The 25,241-nt window shown below is 36.7% G+C and overlaps 2 protein-coding genes and 1 pseudogene across 3 annotated transcripts; all 3 read right to left on the bottom strand.

Moving 5' to 3' along the window:
- Positions 1 to 259: 259 nt before the first annotated feature.
- Positions 260 to 4,817, bottom strand: LOC132173747 (G-type lectin S-receptor-like serine/threonine-protein kinase At4g27290; annotated as a pseudogene).
- Positions 4,818 to 11,440: 6,623 nt separating this feature from the next.
- On the bottom strand, positions 11,441 to 15,581 carry LOC132173749 (G-type lectin S-receptor-like serine/threonine-protein kinase At4g27290). Of its 2 annotated transcripts, XM_059585341.1 has the most exons (7): positions 14,250 to 15,575; positions 13,648 to 13,782; positions 13,390 to 13,523; positions 12,644 to 12,854; positions 12,304 to 12,541; positions 12,071 to 12,221; positions 11,441 to 11,878 (listed from the first exon to the last, which is right to left on the bottom strand). In XM_059585341.1, exons 1-7 carry the CDS (start codon positions 15,526 to 15,528, stop codon positions 11,582 to 11,584), a joined length of 2,445 nt encoding a protein of 814 aa, XP_059441324.1. In that variant the 5' UTR covers positions 15,529 to 15,575; the 3' UTR covers positions 11,441 to 11,581. The 2 variants fall into 2 exon arrangements, with proteins under 2 accessions (XP_059441324.1, XP_059441325.1); XM_059585342.1 differs by lacking the exon at positions 12,071 to 12,221 and having other exon boundaries at positions 11,788 to 11,878; positions 14,250 to 15,581.
- Positions 15,582 to 20,164: 4,583 nt separating this feature from the next.
- Positions 20,165 to 24,443, bottom strand: LOC132174520 (G-type lectin S-receptor-like serine/threonine-protein kinase At4g27290). Its single transcript, XM_059586162.1, has 9 exons — positions 24,299 to 24,443; positions 23,151 to 24,057; positions 22,418 to 22,809; positions 22,040 to 22,174; positions 21,795 to 21,919; positions 21,178 to 21,388; positions 20,818 to 21,054; positions 20,586 to 20,737; positions 20,165 to 20,464 (listed from the first exon to the last, which is right to left on the bottom strand). The coding sequence occupies exons 1-9, from the start codon at positions 24,441 to 24,443 to the stop codon at positions 20,165 to 20,167; spliced, it is 2,604 nt and encodes an 867-aa protein (XP_059442145.1).
- Between the last annotated feature and the right edge of the window lie 798 nt (positions 24,444 to 25,241).

Here is a 25,241-nt window from a genome sequence, read left to right as displayed (position 1 = left end):
CTTTCAGTACAGAAGAGTTACAAAGTTGCTATAGAGGTTTTTAATTGAACACTAGTAAGATATGCAGAAAATAAGGCATCATGCAGTAAAAGAAAGCCAAGAGTTTCCTGGAGAGCATGTTTTGGCATAAACTTTCAATTGCAACCGTTTAACTGCATTTCAGGTGAAAAATTAGATCGAAATTTATAGTATGCATTGTGAAAGAAATTGATTCTATACTTATTCATAGAAGAACAAACACTCTGAAACGCATGATATAGTCCTATGTGTAAAGATTAATCTACTATATGAATAAACAACATCAATATGGTAGGATCGGTCTTGCACTTAGCCAAAGCTCTTCATCTTTTTGACCCTTCTGTCCAAAAGAGTAGCAGCTTCCAAACCTTTTTGTTTAGCTAAATATGCTGAAATCAAGATTACATAAATTCCTATAAAAACAACTCTCTGCTCTCGCTCTCAAGTGATGTACTTTATCGTGCTTCAAACACTGAATTGGTGATTTCATTAGCTGAACAAGTTACATGCTTTCTAGATGAAGAATCTGCTTTAGGTGAATCTGCTTTAGGTGAATCTATGGAAAAGAAACCCGGCTGTTTCGGCTTAGGCAATAAATTCTCACTGCTCAACATTTGAACAACAGATGACATGTTTGGTCTCTCTTCCGGTCTTTGTTGCACACATAACAGACCCACATGAATGTGTCGTAATACACTTGATACAGTGCACAAGTTACCTACCAATTCATCGATCAATTCCATTGGCCTGTCTTCCATCCATAGTTTCCACGCCTGAAAGAAATGAAAGCCAAAATTTAATGGGTCAGACTGCATGCCTTCAAATTGGCCGATGAATATTAAAATAGCATCATAATAATAGGGGCATCATAAGACCCGCTATACTGTCAGGAATTGCATTGTTAGTGAAACTCGAAGCAAAAAAAAAAAAAAGAAAAGTAAATTAGTAGGATATGTCACTCTTTGAGCTTACATGTCCAAGAAGATTAAGGTGGTGGTCTGGGTGACAAAATCCTCTGTTCTTCTTTCCACTCAATATCTCTAATACTAAAACTCCAAAGCTAAATACATCAGATTTTATTGAGTACTGTCCATGCATTGCATACTCGGGAGACATATAACCACTGCCAAATATCATTGTAATGAAAAGAAGTTAAAAACAGCTGAACTTAATCTATAAAAGAAGTTTAAGCATACTTACTATGTTCCAACAATCCTATTGGTCTCAGAATCAATTTGATCTCCCCCGAATGATTTAGCAAGGCCAAAGTCCGAAATTTTTGGATTCATGTTGTTATCGAGAAGGATATTGCTAGCTTTGAGATCTTTATGGATAATTCGCAATCTAGAGTCTTCATGAAGATAGAGGAGCCCTTTAGCAACACCACGAATAATATTAATGCGCTTATGCCAATCTAGTAATTTACTCTTTGCTTGATCTGTGTCATTTCACACTCATGTTAGTACAATCAATTTCATTAATTAAAGAGGATAAGTCTAAACATGAATGCTCTAAATCAAGTCAAGGTCAAGGTTCAAACCAAAAATAAAGAAGTCCACGCTTTTGTTGGGCATATATTCATAGATTAACATGCTCTCATTCTCTTGAATGCAACAACCAAGAAGCTTCACAAGATTACGATGTTGAAGTTTTGCAATCAAAATAACTTCATTTTTTAACTCGTTCAATCCTTGTTTAGAATTCTTTGAGAGCCTCTTCACAGCTATATCTCTTCCATCTGGCAATTTACCCTGAAAATGAAAGAGTGTGTATAACTTTGACACTACAAAAAATACTAAGGATGGTGACGCATGGCTTAGTGTCGTTTTAACAAAACGACACTAACAGGCGTCCCTTCAATATGCAAATGACACCTCTCAAAAAGAGATATCGTTTGAACAGTGCACCGACGCCACATATTGTGTTATTACTATGCAAACCACACCTCCTTTTGAAAGGTGTCGTTTTAACAAAACAACATTAACAGGCGTCCCTTCATTGTGCAAACGACACCTCTCAAAAAGAGGTATCGCTTGAAGAGTGCAACAACACCATAGATGGTGTTGTTACTGTGCAAACGACACCTCATTTTGAGAGGTGTGTTTTCAACAGTGGAACAACTTCACCCCAATGACGCCAACCGCTGTAGAAACAACGTCGCCTTACTGGGCAACATCATTTTAATAGTAACGCACATATGTTGTTTTATAGCGTATCTTTCAATAGTAACACACGATGTCGCCCGAAAATGAAAAATATAGGTCTTCGATTTACGTTGTTCTTTACCTTGTACACAGGTCCAAAGCCACCTTCTCCCAGCTTCTTGTTGTTTGAAAAATTATTTGTTGCATTAGCTATGGTTGCTAGATCAAACATCGGTAACTCCATATCTTCCTTCCCATGACTTATTTTTGTTGTTCCTAACATAGCAAGAGATGCATAGGCATGAAAAAAAAAAAAAAAAATCTTTGATAGCTCTTTTATCCAAAGTGAAATACTTACCCCCAAACATGTTCTTCGTGAAAGGCATATTTAGGTTTTGAGTTTCTACCTTGGGTTTTGAGTTTCTTCTTCCATGAGACTAGTGCAACTATTGTCACTCCCACAAATAGTAATGTTGAGCTGACTATGATTCCTACTACTTTCTTCTCACCGGAGCGCCTCTTTTTCTCAAGATGTTCTGAAAGACCAAAACAGAGTCAGGTATCTAGACAGGAAATGGGTGCGAATAAATTGGATGAAGTAGTTGATCTCAACACCCCCACCTCCTAGTTTTCCAAGCATTACAATTTGGCTAGTTGTTGTATGATCACCTTATTAAGCAAGTTTTATAAACTCTATAATCAGGATTTCAATTCATGAGTTGTGCTTTGATACCACCTTAAATTATTATTTATCCAAAAACTTAACATGTAAAAAATTATAAACTTAATCATTTAATTAGTAGTATATCGTCATTTCTACCTCATAAAATGAACAAACATGTAAAAATTGTACTTTCGCCGTTGACATAGTTTTCCATGTCTTATTTAAAAGAGGTAATTTCACTGAAAACCCCTGAACTTCTACCCGATTTGACAAATCCCCCTGCCAAACTTTAAAATCTTTCAATTTAGTCTTCTGAACTTTCAATTGCAATCAATTTGGAACAATCTATTAGATTTTAAACGTTAAATGACGTTTATACCCCATACTTTTTTATAAAATTCCAACTTTATCCTTAATTCCAAAACATTTTTTTATTAAAAAAAAAAAAAAAAAAACCAAAAATCAGGGATATTTTTGTATTTTTTGTTATTTCTAACGGCTAAATTTGACGGAAAGATTCAAATTGAGAGCAATTGAAAGTTCATGAGACTAAATTGAGAGATTTTTAAGTTTAGGAGGTTTTGTCAAATCGACTGAAAGTTCAGGAGTCTTTAGTGAAGTTACTTCTATTTAAAATATAAGAAAAAAAAAATCAGCAAAATCCAAAGAGAAAATAGAAGTGAAATCGTACCCAATTCTGAAATGGCCATCCTTAAATAGATGTCTTGCCCACCCTCAAGAGAATTCTCTCATATCAATCAGGCTACCAAACCAAAGCACGCATCCGCTTCCTCCTTCGCTGATATTTAAACTTGCATATGCTGTGCAGGAGCAGTTTTTCAAACACATTCCTTTGCATTCCTGGAGGGTTATGCTCTTGTTATACCAGGAAGAAGACGTGTCCGGCAATTTCACCCCCGTGCGCTTTAGGAATCCATCTCCGTCATTGCATTCCAAAGGAGTTGTTCGAACACACCCATCATACCAATCTATCGAATCCCTATATTTTGGAGACTTGGGAAAGAATCCTTCCAAGCATGAACATACAGGAGACCTATTGACGTTGCAGGTAGCATATGCACCGCATAAGCCATAATTTTCGCATTGATCTGGTTGGGATGTAATGAAGAACTCCCAAGTATGTGTCCGATCCATCCAAGTGAGTCGCTGCCCAACGCCTGATGGGATTACCACAAATCTTGAGAAAACAGAAGTGTTTAGAAGTTTGTACCAGTAATAGACCTCCTTCTCATTCAACACGAATCCATACTCATATACTGGATTCGGTCTTAATTGAGGATATCCCGTAAAAGCAAGGCCATTCCATGACCCTGCTCTGGCCTTTACTGAATCTCCCTCCATATTAAACATTTGCGGAAGCCCACGAGAATCTATCCGTATTGAAAACGCACCTTGACCAGGATCATCCGTGCTCTTCCAAGATGAAATAAACCTATCTAGACCAGTTACCAAGTTCCATCCAAGCTTCATTTCTGGTAGGAGCGTGTCACAAGGATAGTCAAAACTCTGCCACAAAAATTTCTCTGGGTCGCCATCGTTTCTATCTTTCACAACAAGATTTCCGGTGTGCAAGAGCTGCGCAACTGGATTTTCTACGGTTCTGGATGTATTAGATGACCAAACAACACCACTCGTGCTATTATGAAGCACAAGAATTCCATCATCAGTGACCTTTAAAACTCCCGAGTGATCGCTAAGCGGCGCTTCTCTGTTGGCTACCCACACAACTGTCTCCGAAGACACTGTGTACCAAATTCCCACATACCGACTATTGGAGTTACCTGGGCTGAAGAATCCCAACTGGAATGATCCGCCAGCTGAAACTAAAGTAGTGCCACCGTCTCTGATCGACTGAGTTGGAGTAATAGAGTCTTGTGTAATAGAGATTCTAAACAGAGAGAAGAAGAAAGAGTAGACGAAAAGATGAGTAGTGGCGTCCATTGATTTTCTAATGGTTTATCTTTTCTTCCTTGGAGAAAGTAATATATGTATGTGGTGTAGTATATCCATAATCCATACAAGTCAAGACTTGAGAGCGCACTGTTTCTTCTGGACACTCCCCTTCAATCTATTTTCCTTTTCAACAAATTTGAATTCAGGAGTGACAATAAATGCCTCCGTTGATTTTCTACTGCATGGAAGTCCTATCACGTTACTTGCAAACGGGGAGTATGTGATGACTTTTTCTTTTTTCTTTTTGTAAGTTATGTGATGACTTGAAAGCCCAACATATCAGTTATGGTGCCCAAAGATTGAAACAAGTCTTTTCCTTGAAATAGAGACACTGATGTTTGTAATTGCCGCATGAGGACTTGGTCCTCTGTTCTATTTATCATAAAAGTTCAAACAATAAAAGCAGTTTCTTACAAGAACCAAAAAAACAAGAAACTTGGAGAAGAGGAGGTATGGTGATTTGAGTTGGTATGGTGTCTGTAGACCTGACCCGGTATTGTGGTGTAACTTGAGCTGGATCTTTGACCTTTCGTCCGCAAGCACCCCTTTTGGGTGCAAACAGGGGACTCACACCGCTCGAGTGCTGCTTGACGGGTGCTTCAATTGAGTGGCCAATTTTGACGATTTTTCAACTTTTTTTTTTTTTTTTTGTTCTTTTGGATATATCCACGCAAGAAAATGGAAGAAAAAAAATTCAAACTAAGGATATCCACTTTATTATACGTGGTCTATAATCGATTGAGCTACCCTTAGTTAAGACGATTTTTCAACTGAATTTATGTTGATTGAGTCTTTGATTTTGGATTATTTTAGCATTAACTTTTTCATAGCTCAGAAATTGGACCAATCAAGAAGAAGGATGTTTCCTCCACGACTGGGCTTTTGATTGAAGCGACTCATGTTTACTACGTGAAAGAGAAGGAAGTGATAGAAGCCACATAAATTTATGGAGATATCCATATAAATTTGTCAGTTTCTATAATCAATGTGTTCACACTGCAACGACTTTAATAATGGAAATTATTAAATCAGTACTTGGCTTTCCAAAAAATAATGGAAATTATAAAAAAAAAAACCTTTTCTTTTTGTTAGAAAAAGACACCTGTAAACATAATGTTTATACAATTTTTTATTTTTTATTCTTATTCCTTATAAGTAATGTTTATAATTATGTGACTGAATAATGTAGATGCCATACTCTCATCCCCTTATTTCTTATCTCATTGACGTGTCAATGTGAATTAACCTCTTTTTTTTTTTTTTCCTTTTTTATAACGGTTAATCCAATTACTAATTGGAATTGTCATGTTCATAATTGATTCATTGCCACCCAGCCCCCCTAGAGAGAATATATAAATATAGAGCTACTAAATTTTTAAAAAAAATTCAATCTCGATGTCAACATCTTTTCACAAGAATCTACTCTACGCTTGAAATTGTATGGGAGTATCACTATCTTCTTGTCACAATGACAGAATGTCACTTGACCCGTGACAAAGGAAGGGTTACTATCGTTAGAGCATGTGACCTTGATTCATGAACGAACAACACACGATCGAGTCAATAAACTACACGCAACTAAGTCATACGAAAGAAGAATGACCTTCAATGGGAGGGAAACATGGTATAAATTAAAGAAGACTCTAAGTTTGAAAGACATTAATTACAAAACTCTTCTTCTAAAAAAAAAGATTTATTTCTTAGTTTTCAACTGACTTAAGCATCCTAGTGAGCCCCAACAAGGCTCTAAGCCATTCTTCTCAGTGATTTTAGGTCCTCTTGATGTGAAATTGGTGTTGCAGCTTAACATGAGGAAAATAAATAAATAAATTCAACAAAAATAAAACTCTTGGAGATTTTTGCCGATGGGTGGCTGCTGCTTCTTCTTTTAATCCTCATACAAGGCATTTTCCATGTGTATTAATTAGTAAGCCAGATTGTGAGGCATATATAGCATCATGACCTGGAGTAGTAGTGTCATGCATGACGAACTATATATATATATATCATTAAATTTTTTAACACGTGAAATATTTAATTTAAATGATGGGTGATTTGATGGAGTCAAAGTTCGATCACACGATCTTTAGCTCTGATACCGTGTTAAATTACTATTTATTCTAAAAGCTTAAACTTATAGAAAGAGGTAAATTCAATCACCAAAGTGTTAATTTAACACACACATATATATATATATATATATATATATATATATCATTTTACAGTGTTATTTTTCTATTTCACTTGAAGGTTGGAACACTCTTTCTAAAATGAGCTCCTTCTAAAAAAGAAAATAGGGACTTTATCCATTTAGGTCAAGCAGTACTAATAATAATAAATGATTTATAGTCACCAACACTAACAAAGTAGCTGACAGTGGGCCCAGGCCAATAAATATGTACAGTGTGGCTCTTTCTACTTTCTGGTCTGAAATGTAGACAATAATTTCGATAGGTTCTCAGTGTACCACAATTGCAATTAACAGTCACTGAGGAAGATGAGCGTTATTAATTTTGCAATGGCTGCCCTCACCTCCGCTTAAAAGGATCTTATTTTAAACATAATATTTCATTTTATGGTTAATATTTAAAAATTATATATTTAATACTATATAATATTGTGCAAAGAATCTTATTCCAAAAAAATAAGTCATCAGAAATAGACTTCATGAGACGCCTGCAATAACTCTCCATGTGAATGGGGTCGGTCATCTCTATTTTAACAGAAATGAATAGTATTTATTTTATAAATTTGGCTTATATAATGTAGCTAAAACTACAAGTTAAAAAAATGAAAGGTTGAGATTTAGTTCGAAAGTACTTCAATATTTTTCTAGTCTAAAAGAACAGTCGCTACTTTTTCCCTTCTCTCGTTTTCTCTGATTCATGTCCACCCAGGGACGGAACTGGGGGTGGTGCCATGCCCCCCCCAATCCAAGGAAAAATAAATTTTATAAGGTAAAATTTATTTTTTTGGCCTATTGATCCCTACCCACTAAAATTTTTAGCCCTTAATTAACCTCTACCTATCCCAAGTTCAGGCTCCGTGATGAATGGGAGAGGAGAACGTTCTTGTAAAAGGGAGGGCAAATTAATTTGTCTTTTCACTCTTTTTTTTTGGACAAATTTACCCTTCCTTTTACAAGAACTAGGATCCAAATACACTCAACTCGTCTTCTTCCTCTTCCTTCCTTGTTTCTCAGGGTACACCCATCACCTCACTCCTCTTCTCAACCTCTCAATGCATTCACAAGTGTGTTCGTTGCCTGAGGGTGCGGGCACTTAATGGTTGATTGAAATGTATTTAGACGTATGCATTTGGACAAATTAAAGAAAATGAGAGATCCATAGAAATGAACCAATCCAACTTGAAGATTTTGGTATAAAATGATTTGATTCAATGGATAATTTGTTCATTTTTTTGGATCTAATTTTTAGAAACCACATTAAATTAATTTGATTCTTATAATAATCTTTATACTATAACCAATTTGAAACAAGTAACACCCTTTGATGAGATGAATATAGATTAGGTCGTCAAAACCGATTTACATTAGAAGAAATTCAATTGAGAAAATCAATAACAATTTTTGGATGAGAGCCCCTCCTATTAAGATGTTGTATAAAACTCATTTTTACAACCTTCAATAGAAATTTGATACACGAGATAAAAACACGGTATCTTTTACATAGTATGCCTAGAAATATTGATTACACAAGTGTGAATATAAAAATATTGAGTCTCTCATTAGAAATGTGTTATAAATGAGACTTGTTAATATAGATAATTGGGCTTAAGATAGTAGTTTTAAGCTTTTGGGTTGAGTGATATCTCAACATAGGACCTTGCTAGTCCAAGCTATGTAACTAAGAAAGAGTGGGAGAGAGATGCACTGAAAAACCACTGGTTTATATCAGACGGTGGGTTGACCTTAGTGTATACGGCTGTGGTTGGCTCTCAACCCATTTCGGCTTGGATCAAAGCCATGCTACACCCTCATGCGGTCATTTCTCCATTCCACAAAAAAGGGTCCATGAATTTTAAATTTTAGCTGCCACGGCTATGGACCTCTCCACCATCTGGTTTTCTGAAGGCTAGTTTTGATGTGGCAATGCACAAAGGTATGGCCGTGGCTGCTGCCACTCTCAGTGACTCCAACGGCAACACCATTGTTGCTGTCTCTAGGAAGCACACCTCACTGGATGCTAATATTGGTGAAAGCTTTCGCTGCTGCCTTAGCTGTCAATATGGACAGCTCCTTCGATTGCAACTCCTTCTCACTTGAAGGTGACTCCCTCACGATTATATCAGCTATTAATAGTGCAGCCTCTTTCTCAGAGTGGAACTTTTCATCGATCATTGGAGAATATAATTCAGCAACTTGATTGCTTTCACATTTGGACTGCTACAAAGATCTCCTGTAATGCTAACTCAGTAACACATCAGCTTGCTTCTTGGGGTCGCCGCCAATAGAATTTTGGACTCTTCTCAGTCAAATCTGACTTATTTAGCTTTGGTGTTTTCGTACTAGAGATAGTGAGCGGCAAGAGAAATATGAGATTCATTCAATATATTCTCTTTTTCTCCTTAAATTTCTGACACCATCCATAACCAAGTAAAAAACAAATGCTACAACCTCAAAGACATCACCTATTCCTGTTGATAGTACTAGAAAACCATATGTTTGTAACTTCCTAGCAGCCTCATGTTGTCCCCCCTCTGTATCCTAACATGCCAGGTGTTTTGCTTGGAAATTCTTATTTCGCAAAATGTGATACATTTTGATCTAACAAATCTTGTAAAGCACACAAAATAAAATTCCTCAAACTATCCACATTATCCTTATACAACTCAGTATAGCTCTTTATTCACAGTAGAAGGCAACCCAAGCTTACAGTATCAAACCATGTCAAAGGCTTACTGAAAAAGAAAGCCAAATTGCAATGCCTCAAACAGAAATGAAGCTTTGAACAACTTTAAAAGGGGCATGTATTGGTTTGTCACATAAAACTCTGTTTTACTTACCTAAGAAAATCAACAATAAATCACAGAATCAAGGAAGTGAGATGCAGTGCAATGCTTCATGTCCAAAAACATCAGCAATCATAATCATTCTGGATATCCTATCTGTTGTTTGGTGCCTTGAATATCTCAAGTCCTTCACGTGGGGCCCATCAAGTTTTGTCTTCTTGTTTGGCCTTTTGAAGTTGTAGCCGACTCTTTCTTTTTTCCTTCTTTGAGTTGGTTTTGGATTTGCAATACTTTTCATTTTAGGAGAACTAAACCAACTTTGCTAACTATAAAAGAGAGGCTTTGCAACATAGCGAATTAGAAGAAAAATTAAAAGCCACATATCTCATTAGGGTTTTTTCACTTTGTTGTGCCTTGTGGCACTTAGAGAAGAAGAGAGTTTTTTTTTGTCAATTTTTTATCTCTTTCTATATTTTTCTCTTTTGTGTGAAAGTGAGATTTTGGTGTATTGGGGCTTTGGGTTTTGAGTGATTTTCTTCATGTTATCTTTGTACTCCATCTTTTTGTTAATGAATTTTCTCTAGCTCGTCTCCGTCAATGGATGTAGGCTTGTTAAGCCGAACCACTTAAATCTTAATGTCATGCGTGATTGATCTATTTCTATTATATTATTTTCTGCTTTTTTGGGATCCTATATTTTAATTTCGTGCACAACACTATCCACTCAATCAACTTTGCAATTTCATCTGGGTTTTCATAAACAGAAAGTGAAGGAACAAAAATGAGTATGAGAGGAAGCAAGCCTCCCTGCATAAATATGCATAGAAATAAAAAAATTCCAATCTTGTACTGCAACATGGTCCTTCAGTCCTTGAACTTTCTGTTTTCCTACGTGAGAAATCACAGAACCTCCAAATCGAACCCCACTAGTTTTCAATCTGCTACAGAGCAATGATCTCTCGTCTATCCAGCATTGTGCAATCTGCCAAAAAGGCTCCTCACATGTCTTTGTTTGTAGTGAACAGATTAAGCATTTTAACTCTCTGATTACAGTTGGTGAATAGATTACGCATTGTGCAATCAATAGCTATAACTATGGATGCTTTTGTAGAAGATTCTTCCCACTTCTCCAAATCTAGCTCCCATGGATTCTACAATTTTCCTTGTTCTTGCATATCTCTATACTCGTCCACTTTCCCTCATTGCTCAACCAACAAATCCAGTCTCCCACATCACCGTAATGGGTGTTGTTTATTGTGATATCCGCTCCAACAACACTTTATCTAGACACAGCTACTTCTTTCCAGGTAATTATCCCTTAAGACAGAAAGCTACTCTATAGTTTGTTCCCTTCTCCCAAATATACAACTAGCAACCAAATATACAACTAGCAGGAACAACAAATGCACCCAACAATAAAATAAATAAATAAAAAGGAAGAAAAAAGAAAAAAGAAAACCAGCAATGTACTTCACCCAAAGCTTTCTGCAGAAATAGATTCTTCATCAAGCAAGCAAGTTAGAATTTCAAACAATGGACTAACCATTACATTGCTTAAGGCTCGTTAGAGTATATGCGTAAAGACAAGAAAAAAATTATTTTAAATTTCTTTATACATCTATTCTAGTGCTTTAATAATTACTTTTATTGCTATTGCCAGTAAAAAACAACAGTAATAATGCTAAATGTTTTAGGCATTTAACTTCCAGTACAAAAGAGTTATAAAGTGGCTATAGAGTTTTTAATTGAATACTAGTAAGATATGCAGCAGACAAGGCATCAGTCTATAAAAGAAAGCCAAGAGACGACATTATCGTGCTTCAAACACTGTATTGGAGATTTCGTTAGCTGAACTAGTGCCATGCTTGCCAGAAAAATCTGTTGTAGGTGAATCGATAAAGAAACCTGGCTGTTTCGGCTTGGGCAATAAACTCTCACTGGTCAACATTTGAACAACAGACGACATGTTTGGTCTATCTTCCGGTCTTTGTTGCACACATAACAAACCCACATGAATGTGTCGTAATACACTAGATAGAGTGCAAGAGTTACCTACCAATTCATCGATCAGTTCCATTGGCTTGTCTTCAATCCATAGTTTCCATGCCTGAAAGAAATGAAAGCCAAATTTTAATGGGTCTGGCTGCATGTCTTCAAATTGCCTATGACAATTAAAAAAGCATCATAATAACACAGCATCATAAGACCCTATGTACTGTCAAGAACCACATTATTAGTAAGAAGTTTCCCTAAAAAAGAGAAAGTAAATTAGTAGGATATGTCACTCTTTTGAGCTTACATGTCCAAGAAGATTAAGGTGGTGGTTTGGGTGACAAAATCCCCTGTTCTTCTTTCCACTCAATATCTCTAATACTAAAACTCCAAAGCTAAATACATCAGATTTTATTGAATACTGTCCATGCACTGCATACTCGGGAGACATATATCCACTGCCAAATATCATTGTAAAGAAAAGAAGTTAAAAAAAAAATAGTTGAACTTAACCTATAAAAGAAGTTTAAGCATACTTACTATGTTCCAATAATCCTATTGGTCTCGGAATCAATTTGATCTCCCCCGAATGATTTAGCAAGGCCAAAGTCTGAAATTTTTGCATTCATATTGTTATCAAGAAGGATATTGCTAGCTTTGAGATCTCTATGAATAATTCGCAATCTAGAGTCTTCATGAAGATAGAGGAGCCCTTTAGCAACACCACGAATAATGTTAATGCGCTTATGCCAATCTAGTAATTTACTCTTTGCTTGATCTGTGCAATTTCACACTCATGTTAGTACAATCAATTTCATTAATTAAAGAGGATAAGTCTAAACATGAATGCTCTAAATCAAGTCAAGGTCAAGGTTCAAACCAAAAATAAAGAAGTCCACGCTTTTGTTGGGCATATATTCATAGATTAACATGTTCTCATTCTCTTGAATGCAACAACCAAGAAGCTTCACAAGATTACGATGTTGAAGTTTTGCAATCAAAATAACTTCATTTTTCAACTCATTCAATCCTTGTTTAGAATTCTTTGAGAGCCTCTTTACAGCTATATCTCTTCCATCTGGCAATTTACCCTGAAAATGAAAGAGTGTGAATAACTTGGACACTACAAAAAACACTAAGGATGGCAATGCATGGCTTAGTGTCGTTTTAACAAAACGACACTAACAGGTGCCCCTTCAATGTGCAAATGACACCTCTCAAGAAGAGATACGTTTGAACAATGCAATGACGCCACAAATGGTGTCATTACTGTGCAAACGACACCTCTTTTTGAAAGGTGTCGTTTTAACAAAACAACACTAACAGGCGTCCCTTCACTGTGCAAACGACACCTCTCAAAAAGAGGCATCATTTGAACAGTGCAACGACGCCATAGATGGTGTTGTTACTGTGCAAATGACACCTCATTTTGAGAGGTTTCGTTTCAACAGTGGAATGACTTCACCCCAGTGACACCAACCACTGTAGAAACAACGTCGCCCTACTGGGTAATGTCATTTTAATAGTAACACACGTATGTTGTTATATAGCGTATCTTTCAATAGTAACACACGACGTCGCCTGGAAAATGAAAAATATAGCTCTTCGATTTACGTTGTTATTTACCTTGTACACAGGTCCGAAGCCACCTTCTCCCAGCTTCTTGTTGTTTGAAAAATTATCTGTTGCATTAGCTATGGCTGCTAGATCAAACATCGGTAACTCCATATCTTCCTTCCCGTGGCTTATTTTTGTTGTTCCTAAAATAGCAAGAGATGCATGGGCATGAAAAAAAAAATCTTTGATAGTTCTTTTATCCAAAGTGAAATACTTACCCCCAAATATATTCTTCGTGAAAGGCATATTTGGGTTTTGAGTTTCTACCTTGGGTTTTGAGTTTCTTCTTCCATATGCATGAGACTAGTGCTACTATTGTCATTCCCACGAATAGTAATGCTGAGCTGACTATAATTGCTACTAGTTTTATCTCAGCGGAGCGCCTTTTTTTCTCAAGATGTTCTGAAAGACCAAAACAGAGTTAGATATCATTGAGAATATATAACTCTTTTTGCCCATCTACACCTGGAAATGTGTGCAAATAAAGTGGATGAAGCAGTTGATCTCAACACCCCCACTTCCAAGTTTCCAAGCATTACAATTTGTCTAGTGGTTGTATGATCAGCTTATTAAGCAAGTTTTATATGGCTCAATACTTATTGAAAGTACACAATATAATCAGGATTTCAATTCATGAGTTTTGCTTTGGTACCACTTTAAATTACTATTTATCCAAAAACTTTACAGGTAAAAAATTATAAACTTAATCGTTTAATTAATGGTATATCGTCCCCTCCACCTCATAAAATATACAAACATGTAAAAAGTGTACCGCCGGTAGAAAGCCGACGACATAGTTTTCCATGTCTTATTTAAAATATAAGAAAAACAAATTCAGGAAAATCCAAAGAGAAAAAGTGAAACGGTACCAAGTTCTGAAGTAGCCATCCTTATATAGAGGTCTTGCCCAGACTCGGAGTTGGAGTATTCGCTTATATCAATTAGGCTACCAAACCAAAGCACGCAGCCGCTTCCTCCTCCCCTGACATCTAAACTTGTATATGCTGTGCAGTTGCAGTTTTTCAAACACATTCCTTCGCATTCCTTGAGGCTCATGCTCTTGTTATACCATGAAGAAGATGTGTCCGGCAATTTCAACCTCGTGCGCTTCAGGAATCCATCTCTGCCATTGCATTCCAAAGGAGTCCTTCGAACACACCCATCAGACCAATCGAGTACTGAATCCCAATTTTTTGGAGACTTGGGTAGGAATCCTTCCAAGCATGCACATACAGGAGACTTATTGGTGTTGCAGGTAGCATATCCACCGCATAAACCATAATTGTCACACTCAATTGTATGGGATGTAAAGAAAAGTTCCCAACTCTGTGTTCGATCCACCCAATTGAATCGTTGCGGAACGCCTGATGGGTTTACCCGTAATCTTGAGAAGACGGAAGTGTTATGGAGCTTGTACTCGTAATAGACCTCCTTCTCATTCAACACGAATTCATACTCAAATACTGGATTGGGTCTTAATTGAGGATATCCCGTAAAACGAAGGCCATTCCACGACCCTGGTCTAGTCTTTATTGAATCTCCCTCCATACTAACGGACTGTGGATACCCACGAAGATCTATCCGTACAGAATACTCACCTTGAGCAGGATCTTCCGTGCTCTTCCAAGATGATAAAAACCTCTCTAGACCAGTTACTAAGTTCCATCCAAGCTTCATTTCTGGTAGGAGCGTGTCACAAGGATAATCAAAACTCTGCCACAAAAACTTCTCTGGGTCATCATCGTTTCTATCTTTCAAAACAAGATTTCCGGTGTCCAAGAGCTGCGCAACTGGATTTTCTACGGTTCTTGATGTATTAGATGACCAAACAACACCACTCGTGCTATTAAGAAGCACAAGAATTCCACCATCAGTGACCTTTAAAACTCCCGAGTGATCGCTAAGCGAAGCTTCTCTGTTGGCTACCCATACAACTGTCTCCGAAGATACTGTGTACCAAATTCCCACATATCGACTATTGGAGTTACCTGGGCTGAAGAATCCCAACTGGAATGATCCGTCTGCTGAAACTAAAGTAGTGCCACCGTCTCTGATTGACTGACTTGGAGTAATAGAGTTTTGTGTAATGGAGATTCTAAACAGAGAGAAGAAGATAGAATAGACGAAAAGATGGGTAATGGCATCCATTCATTTTCTAATGGTTGATCTTTTCTTAGTCGGAGAAAGTAATATATGTATGTGGTATAGTATATCCATAGATTCCATACAAGTCAAGACTTAAGCAGAGCGCATTAAGGAGTGTCTTCTTCGGGACACTTCCCTTCAATCTATTTATTTCCTTTTCAACAAATTTGAATTCTGGAGTGTCAATAAATGCCTCCGTTGATTTTCTAATGGATGGAAGTCCTATCACGTTACTTGCAAACGGGGCCTATGTGATGACTTTGTTTTTTCCTTTTTTCTTTTTGTAAGTTATGTGATGACTTGAAAAAAGTAACTGATTTTGGTCATTTCTTTTTCGTTGGGTGATGTTGGGAAAATAAACTTATGGTTCTGGCACGGTAAGCCGAAGACCCATAGCATGGTAACAAAGCAATGGGCTAAGTCCTCATAAGCTTTAATCCATAGTTAATGAAGGTCCAGCCCACTAGAGTTGGCAGTGGGAAGAAGAAATGTATTACCAAGGCCCGGTTACCTGAGGATCCGTCACCCAAGGATAGATCTCCCGAGGCTGTCAAATCTCTTAATCGCCAGGGGATTATCTTATTCCTATATTCAAGCCCAATTGCCGAATCAACTCCCTGGTATTCAATGGTTGACTCCCATTGAGTTAGGGACTCCTATCATGATTATCCAACATCATAAGGATAGTGTTAGAGTTCGCATACAACCACTACTCTTAATTCAAACAACGCTACAAGGCTTGGATAAGATCGAAGGAGTTCTAATCCGAATAAACCTGTCAGCCTATAAATAGGTCACAATCCATATAGAGAATACATACACTTTTCTCAAATACCTTATTTGAGCATCAGATGGAGATCTCGCTCAACACAGGGTGCTTTATCTTACGTAGCCGCCTTCTACTCTTTATAGCATTTTTTGTAGTCTCACCAAAACTATTTTTTGATTATTTTAGTGAAGCAATTCGATGAAATTGGTTAAAATATTCCCTTTTCAGCCTCACCATTTTAACCCAAAATAAATGGTGAGTGAACATTACTTACTAAAGATAGTGAGTACTATTCACTCACCAAATGATTAAGAAATAATATAAATTTTTTCTCTCATTCTCTATTTTTTGAAAAAAGTTAAAAAATAATTAAAGAAGTCTTTGAAAAAGAATATTTAAATGGAATAGTGAAAGTTGATATTTAAAATAGTAAGTATGATGGGAGTGCTTTAAAAAAGTTGGTAGTTAAAATAGAAAAAATTATACTTTTAGTTATTTTGATAAGTAAAATTTGGTGAGACTGAGACCTGATACGCTTAGACCATTCCCATTTGTTGATGCGACGAATGAAGATAAGCAACTATTCAAGTCTTACTCAAACTCAAGATATGTCCTATTCAAACTCAAGAGATAAGACTCTTAATAATAAAGTTGTTGAGATAAAATCTAATGATAAGGTGCGACAACCTAAGAGTAAAAGTAAGAGTCAAATACTTAGCTATTTGTCTTTTTGCCCCTTCTGTCCTAAAGAGTAGCATGCAACTTCCACACTTTTTATTCAGCTAAATAAGCTGAACCCATTATTACATAAACTAGCATATAACCCCGTCATGCGCGGTTATTTTTTTAAAAAATTATGATTTAAATTCAAAGATTTTTTCAAGGAGACATCTTGTGAATTTTTCTTTTTAAAAAATAGAATAATAATATTGGAAAAGAAAAAAGTATAGGAAATAAATTAAGGTGTAAGATGAAAATAGCAATTAATTAGATTTTTTTAAAACATCATTAAGTGCCGGTTTGGATGTGCGTTTGAGGGACTTAAAAGTGCGTTTAACATTAAAAAAATCTGTTTGAAAAAAAAAAAATACACCTTTGGTTAAAAAAATTGAAAGCGTTTTTAAAAGTTCAAAAAACTTAAAAATTGCCAAAAAACACTTTTGACGAAAACTTAAAAATTAGCTTTTGCCAAAAAGACACTTTTTGACTTAAAAGTTCTATTTCTCAAACACAATCACAAATATGCTCTTAGACTTTCAAATTAACACTTTAGCAATTTAAATATTGAACATCAATCAGAACTAAACACTACTTTGTCAATATAATTGTACCCCTGAATCTACAAACCATCCACTGAACATAGAAGCTGGTGTTGAAGGAAGAAAAAATCAATAAATAGAATGATAGTTTAGAAAAAATCAAGCACAACAAATGACTGCATCCATTTAAAGAAATGTTGCTGTATAAATTGTAGGAAGAACCATGTAATCCTAAACTTACATGACACACTGTGATTCATGACCATACCATGAATAATGTTGATGCACTTATACCAATCTAGTAATTTACTATTTGGTTGATCTGTCCAATTTCACATTCATGTTAGAGCATTCTAAATTCTCAAAAAACAATTTCATTAATGAAAGAGGATAAGATTAAACATGAATGCTTTGAATCAAGACAAGGACAAGGTTCAAACCAAAAATAAAGGAGTCCAAGTTTCTGTTGGACATGTACGTATTCATAGATTAATATGTTTTTATTTTCTTGAATGCAACAACCAAGAAGGGTCACAAGATTACGATGATGAAGTTTGGCAATCAAAATAACTTCATTTTTCAATTCGTTCTGTCATTATCTAGAATTCTTTGAAAGCCTCTTTACAGCAATTTTTTTTTTTTTTTTTTTTAATTTCTTTTTATCTGTTCTTGATAGTCAATTTTAGAGAATGGATGTAAGACATTTATTAAGGATCCATTTAAAAATCGTGATTGGAGGGAATCTATCACCTTCAAGCATAGACTTCATGGAATAGAAACGATTGATTGTTTCTGTATCAACATTGACCGCACGCCAAGCACTAGAAGGAGGCTGAAAGGAGGACAAAAGAGGTTCATTGGTCTGTGGCCCTTGCCTTCCTCACAGCTATGAAGTAGTGCCACTTACATATTTAATAATTGATAAAATTATTTTAGACAAATATATTTCATAATGCTAATGCTGGCAGGGTTCATGATTGCAGACAGTAGCGTATGGAACCTCAAAATGGAAAAAAATGAGTAAGGACCGAGTAATTCTAAAAGTCCCTTTTGTATCACTCTTGTATTCATCTAAAAATGAGGTGACTTTTAAAATTACCACTTGATCAAAATTTAATAGTAATTAATCACAAGTCCCATGGTAATTTTAAAAGTCACATTATTCTTGGAGGGTCATAAGAGTGACTTCTAGCATTATTCCCATTGTTATCTCTGTATTATCTTTTGGAACGGTCCCCCTAGGCCTATGCTTCTTGTTATTTGTCTTGAAAAGTAAGCAGAAAAGAGAAGGTAACAGATTTTTTAGTAAGAAAAAAAAACCAAAACCTATTTGATCAGTGAAAAATTTAGTAAAAGAAAAGATGACAGGTCTTACAACAGCTACCCCAATCTAGGATGTTTCTGCTTCTTTTATCATGCTTTGCATTAATCAGTGGGGGGATCACTGGGTAAAATTACTTCTTGATATGGGTCTCTGCTTTCAAAAGGGCTCAGTTTTGTTGTTTATAAAGTCATCCAGGTGGAGGGATGAGTCTTTTCTACAGAGAGAACTCCTTCAGCCATTTATAAGTATAAATGCATGCATAGTACAAACATGAATACGAGCATGACATCCCTTATTCCTGAGCATTTGTGATTGATACAGATCATGATATATATTCAGCGCATTTTTAGAAGAGGGGCAAGAAATAGCATTGCCAAACTTCAGCATAGAAACCTTGTGAAGATTTTAGGATGTTGCATTCAAGAAGAAGAAAGGATTGCTTGGGGGATAATTTATATTCAACAAGAATGCAGATTGGGAATTATCCATAGAGATCTAAAAGCTAGCAATGTTTCACTCAACAGTAAGATGAATCCGAAAATTTCAGACTTTGGCATGGCTAATATATTTGAAGGAGATGAAATTGAAGCAAAGTAAAGCAGAGTGGATGGAACGTAAGAATCTCTAAATATTTTGTATACTTAAACCTTTGCCCATAAAGCAGTTAAATGTCTTCGAACTACGCAATTAATGGACTGTTCTTAGTCAAATCTGACGTAAGTGTTTTGAAAACTAGAGATAGCGAGTGGCATGAGAAACAGGGGATTTATTCATTTGTGTCAAGCAATGTATTCATGCATGGACACCATATAAAGAGGAAAGAGCATTGGGAATCTGGGATCAGTAAAGTGGCTACTGAAATTTTAATTGAATACTAGTAAGATATGTAGAATACACGGCATTAGTCGGTAAAAGAAAGCCAAGAGGTTTTTGGAGAGCATGTTTTGGCATAAACTTCCAATTTCAGGTCAAAACTTAGATATAAAATAATAGTATGCATTGTCAAAGGAATTGATTCTAAAATTATTCAAAGAAGAACACACTCTGAAACACATGATATTAGTCCTATGTGTAAAGACTAATTCACTATATGAATAAATAGCATGAATATAGTAGGATCGGCCTTGCACTAAGCCAAAGATCTTTATCTTTTTGACCCTTCTGTCCCAAAGAGTAGCAGCTTCCAGACCTTTTTTGTTTAGCTAAATATGCTGAAATCAAGATTACATAAATTCGTATTAAAAAAAAAAAAAAAAACTCATTGCTTTTGCTCTCAAGTGACATACTTTATCGTCCTTCAAACAAAGTATTGGTGATTGCGTTAGCTGAACAAGTTCTATGCTTCCCATATGAAGAATCTGCTTTAGGTGAATCTGAAAAGAAACCTGGTTGTTTTGGCTTAGGCAATAAATTCTCACTGCTCAACATTTGAACAACAGACGACATGTTTGGTCTATCTTTTGGTCTTCGTTGCACACATAACAGACCCACCTGAATGTGTCGTAATACACTAGATAGAGTGCACAAGTTATCTACCAATTCATCAATAAGTTCCATTGACCTGTCTTCAATCCAAAGGTTCCATGCCTGAAAGAAATTTAAAATAAAATTTTTGTTAGTCAGACTCCATTTATATTGGCTCTTAACTAAAAGAACATTAGAATAATAGGGGCTCTCTACTATCAATAACTGCATTGTTAATACTTACATGTCCAAGAAGATTAAGGTGGTGGTCTGGGTGACAAAATCCTCTATTCTTATTTCTACTCAATATCTCTAATACTAAAACTCCAAAGCTAAACACATCAAATTTTTCCGAGTACCGTCCATGCACCATATACTTTGGAGACACATAACCATTGCAAAATACCATTACAAAGAAAAACTAAGTTAAAAAACAACTAAACTTAACCTATTAATTGAGTTTAAGCATACTTACTATGTTCCAATAATTCTATTAGTCTCAGAGTCAACTTGATCTCCCCCAAATGATTTAGCCAAGCCAAAGTCCGAAATTTTTGGATTCATATTGTTATCTAAAAGGATATTACTAGCTTTTAGATCTCTGTGGATAATTCTCAGTCTAGAGTCTTCATGAAGATATAGAAGCCCTTTAGCAACACCATGGATAATGTTGATACGTTTATGCCAATCTAGCACTTTACTCTTTGCTTGATCTGTCCAATTTCATATTCATGTTAGCACATACCTGGCTACATTCTTAGTAAACAATTTCATTAATAAAAGAGAATAAGACTAAACATGAATGCTTTGAATCAAGTCAAGGTCGAGGTTCAAACCAAAAATAAAGGAGTCTAAGCTTTTGTTGGGCATGTATTCATAGATTAACATATTTTCATTTTCTTGAATGCAATAACCAAGAAGCTTCACAAGATTATGATGTTGAAGTTTGGCAATCAAAATAACTTCATTTTTGAACTCATTCAACCCTTGTCTAGAATTCTTTGAAAGCCTCTTCGCAGTTATATCTCTTCCGTCTGGCAATTTACCCTGAAATTAATAATGTAGCATGTATAACTTGGACAATACAAAAAATACTAAGGATGGTGACGCCGGGCAGTGTCATTTTGTTAAAACAACACTAACCTGTATCCCTTCACGTTGCAAACGACACCTCACAAAAAGAGGTGTCGTTTGAACAGTGCAATGATGCCACAATGGTGTTGTTACTGTGCAAACGATACCTCTTTTTGAGAGGTGTCGTTTCAACAGTGAAACGACGTCACCCTAGTGACGATAACAACTGTAGAAACAATGTTGCCGAGTAGCGTGACGTCATTTTGATAGTAATGCACGTATGTTGTTATATAGTGTATGTTTCAATAGTAACGCACGACATCGCCCTAAAAATGAAAAATATAGCTCTTCGATTTATGTTGTTATTTACCTTGTACACGGGTCCAAAGCCACCTTCTCCGAGCTTCTTGTTGTTTGAAAAATCATCGGTTGCATTAGCTATGGCTGACAGATCAAGCATCGGTAACTCCATATCTTCCTTCCCATGATTTATTTTTGTTGTTCCTAAAATAACAAGAGATGCATGGGCCTAAAAAAATCTCTAATAGTTCTTTTATCCAAAGCAAAATACTTACCCCAAAATATGTTCTTTGTGAAAGGCATATTTGGGTTTTGAGTTTCTACCTTGGGTTTTGAGTTTCTTCTTCCATATGTATGAGACGAGTGCAACTATTATCATTCCCACGACTAGTAATGCTAAGCTGACTATAATTGCTACTAGTTTCTTCTCACCAGAGCGCCACTTTTTCTTAAGTTGTTCTGAAAGATCAAAACAGAGTCAGGTATCATTGAGAATAACTCTTTTCGCCAATACTCTAGAAGAGGAAATGTGTGCAAATAAAGGGGATGAAGCAGTTGATCTCAACACCCCCACCTCCTAGTTTTCCAAGCATTAAAATTTGTCTAGTGGTTGTATGAAAGCCGACTACATAGTTTTCCGTGTCTTCTTTAAAATATAAGAAAAAAATTTCAAAAAAATCCAAAGAGAAAGTGAAACGATACCGAGTTCTGATGTGGCCATCCTTATATAGAGATCTTGCCCACCCTCGGAGTCGGAGTATTCGCTTATATCAACTAGACTACCAAACCAAAGCACACAGCCGCTTCCTCCTCCCCTAACATCTAAACTTGCATATGTTGTGCATGAGCAGTTTTTCAAACACATTCCTTCGCATTCCTTGAGGCTTATGCTCTTGTTATACCAGGAAGAAGACGTGTCTGGCAATTTCCTCCCCGTGCGCTTCAGGAATCCATCTCCGCCATTGCATTCCAAAGGAGTTGTTCGAACACACCCATCAGACCAATCTATCGAATCCCAATATTTTGGAGACTTGGGAAAGAATCCTTCCAAGCATGAACATACAGGAGACTCATTGATGTTGCAGGTAGCATATGTATTAGAAATGGGTCTTGGGCCTAACTCAACCCAAAAGCTAGCTCATGAATTGAGGTTTCCCCCTCACATTATAAATGGTCCATCTCCTTAATACCTAGGCAATGTGGGACTTCCAACACGCTCCTTCACGTGTGGCGGGAGGACATCCAAGCCAACACGTGTGACAATGGGTGACGGTGGGCCACAGCCAATTAATTGGGTTAGGCTCTGATACCATATTAGAAATGGGTCTTGGGCCTAACTCAACCCAAAAGCTAGCTCATGAATTGAGGTTTCCCCCTCACATTATAAATGGTCCATCTCCTTAATACCCTGGTAATGTGGGACTTCCAACAATATGCACCGCATAAGCCATAATTTTCGCATTGATCTGCCTGGGATGTAGAGAAGAGCTCCCAAGTAAATGTCCGATCTATCCATACGTATCGTTGTGCAACGCCTGATGGGATTACCACAAATCTTGAGAAAACAGAAGTGTTAAGGAGTTTGAACCTGTAACTGACCTCCTTCTCATTCAACACGAATTCATACTCAAATACTGGATTTGGTCTTAATTTAGGATATCCCGTAAAACGAAGGCCATTCCATGACCCTGCTCTAGTCTTTATTGAATCTCCCTCCATATTAAACATTTGCGGAAGCCCACGAGGATCTAGCCGTATTGAAAACGCACCTTGAGCAGGATCATCCATGCTCTTCCAAGATGATAAAACCCTCTCTAGACCAGTTACTAAGTTCCATCCAAGCTTCATTTCCGGTAGGAGTGTGTCACAAGGATAGTCAAAACTCTGCCACACAAACTTCTCTGAGTCATCATCATTTCTCTGTCTCACAACAAGATTTCCGGTGTCCAACAGCTGCGCAACTGGATTTTCTACAGTACTTGATGTATTTGATGACCAAACAACACCGCTCGTGCTATTAAGAAGCACTAGAATTCCATCGTCAGTGACCTTTAAAACTCCTAAGTGATCGCTAAGCGGAGCTTCTCTGTTGGCTACCCATACAACTGTCCCTGGAGATGTTGTGTACCATATTCCCAGATATCGACTTTTGGAATTACATGGGCTGAATAATCCCAATTGAAATGATGAGCCAGCTGAAACTAAAGTAGTGCCACCGTCTGTGATTGACTGCCTTGGAGTAATAGAGTCTTGTGTAATGGAGATTCTAAACAGAGAGAAGAACACAGAGTAGACGAAAAGTGGGTAATGGCTCCCATTGATTTTCAAATGGTTGATCTTTTCTTTCTCGGAGAAAGAAAGTGTTAGTTTAGGTTTGGCACATTCGGTATTGCATGTATGTTGGTGAAAATTATCACCTCAAAATGTGTCAGGAAGAAAATTCTAGAGGCATGTCCGGACCTACAGAAAACGGGTCCGGACACAAAAACCAGCAAGGGAATTTTTGAAGAGCAGGTCCGGACCTCCAGACTCTGTGTCCGGACCTGATTTCCAGAAGCTAAGTATAATGAGGCAGGTCCGGACCTCCAGACTCTGTGTCCGGACCTGATATCCAGAAAGTGAAGATTGAAGGAGATGTCCGGACCTCCAGAAGTTGGGTCCGGACATCAGTTCCAGAGAACGCATTTGTATTGAGATGTCCGGACACACCAATTGGAGGTCCGGACATCACTAGGTTACGAATAAGTAAACCTAGCCATGTCCGGACCTCAGATCCACCATGTCCGGACACGGCAGTATTTTATTGGGTATTTTTCTATTTAAGCTACGTGAGTTTGCTATTGTAACCTACGTATTTTATTGAGAAAAATCAGGGTGCTTAGAGAGAGAGAATTTGTTCTAGATTATTTTTGAAGAGAAAATACGTGAAGCCAATCGGAGTTCCGGTGAAAGGAAATCTTTCAGAAGAATCGTGCCAGATGTTCTGGAAAGGGCTACTGAGGTAGAAGTCAAGTGGGTCACTTGTCGTGTACAAGGAAGAGTCAAAGGTTTTGTTATTCTTCTTGTATTCCTTATTCTTCTATTTAGTGGATTGATTTCCTGGGTTTGGCTGCCCCGGAGAGGTTTTACATTTAGAGAGTTCTCTAAATGGTTTCCTCTTCGTAACCAAATTTCTGTGTTCTTGATTGCAAATTTCCTTTCAGTATTTGGTTGATTTTTAACTGCTAAGTTAGATCTGTTTTCGCATAATATTTGTAAAACTCCTAGACGTGTGAATAGGTATAATTGGAGTCGTTTTAGAATTTTCAATTGGTATCAGAGCGGGTTCACTCTGTGAAGGATTTATTTCCTGAGTGTGATCCGAGACTCCATATCAAATGTCTCTTACGGTTGCTCCTAATTCTCTTCCCGTCTTTGACGGAACAAATTATACGCTTTGGAAAATTCGTATGAGAGCTTATTTTAAATCCATTAATGTTTGGCATATTGTTGAATCTGGATGGACACGTCCAGACAAAACAATTGC

The sequence above is a fragment of the Corylus avellana genome, chromosome ca3 (assembly GCF_901000735.1).
Source record: "Corylus avellana chromosome ca3, CavTom2PMs-1.0".
Lineage (NCBI taxonomy): Eukaryota > Viridiplantae > Streptophyta > Magnoliopsida > Fagales > Betulaceae > Corylus > Corylus avellana.
This window is presented reverse-complemented; position numbering and strand designations above follow the sequence as displayed.

What these genes read in the sequence shown, in the direction of transcription:
- LOC132174520 (XM_059586162.1), bottom strand. Translation starts at nt 24,443, where the DNA reads ATGTCCGGACCTCCAATTGGTGTGTCCGGACATCTCAATACAAATGCG. An exon ending in TCCGGACACAGAGTCTGGAG is followed by an intron (nt 24,058 to 24,298) that starts GTCCGGACCTGC and finishes TCTCCGAGAAAG; the next exon opens with AAAAGATCAACCATTTGAAA. An exon ending in AATTATGGCTTATGCGGTGC is followed by an intron (nt 22,810 to 23,150) that starts ATATTGTTGGAA and finishes CATTTCTAATAC; the next exon opens with ATATGCTACCTGCAACATCA.
- LOC132173749 (XM_059585341.1), bottom strand. Translation starts at nt 15,528, where the DNA reads ATGGATGCCATTACCCATCTTTTCGTCTATTCTATCTTCTTCTCTCTG. An exon ending in GCTTCGGACCTGTGTACAAG is followed by an intron (nt 12,855 to 13,389) that starts GTAAATAACAAC and finishes TTTCATTTTCAG; the next exon opens with GGTAAATTGCCAGATGGAAG. An exon ending in ACCTTAATCTTCTTGGACAT is followed by an intron (nt 11,879 to 12,070) that starts GTAAGCTCAAAA and finishes CATTTCTTTCAG; the next exon opens with GCATGGAAACTATGGATTGA.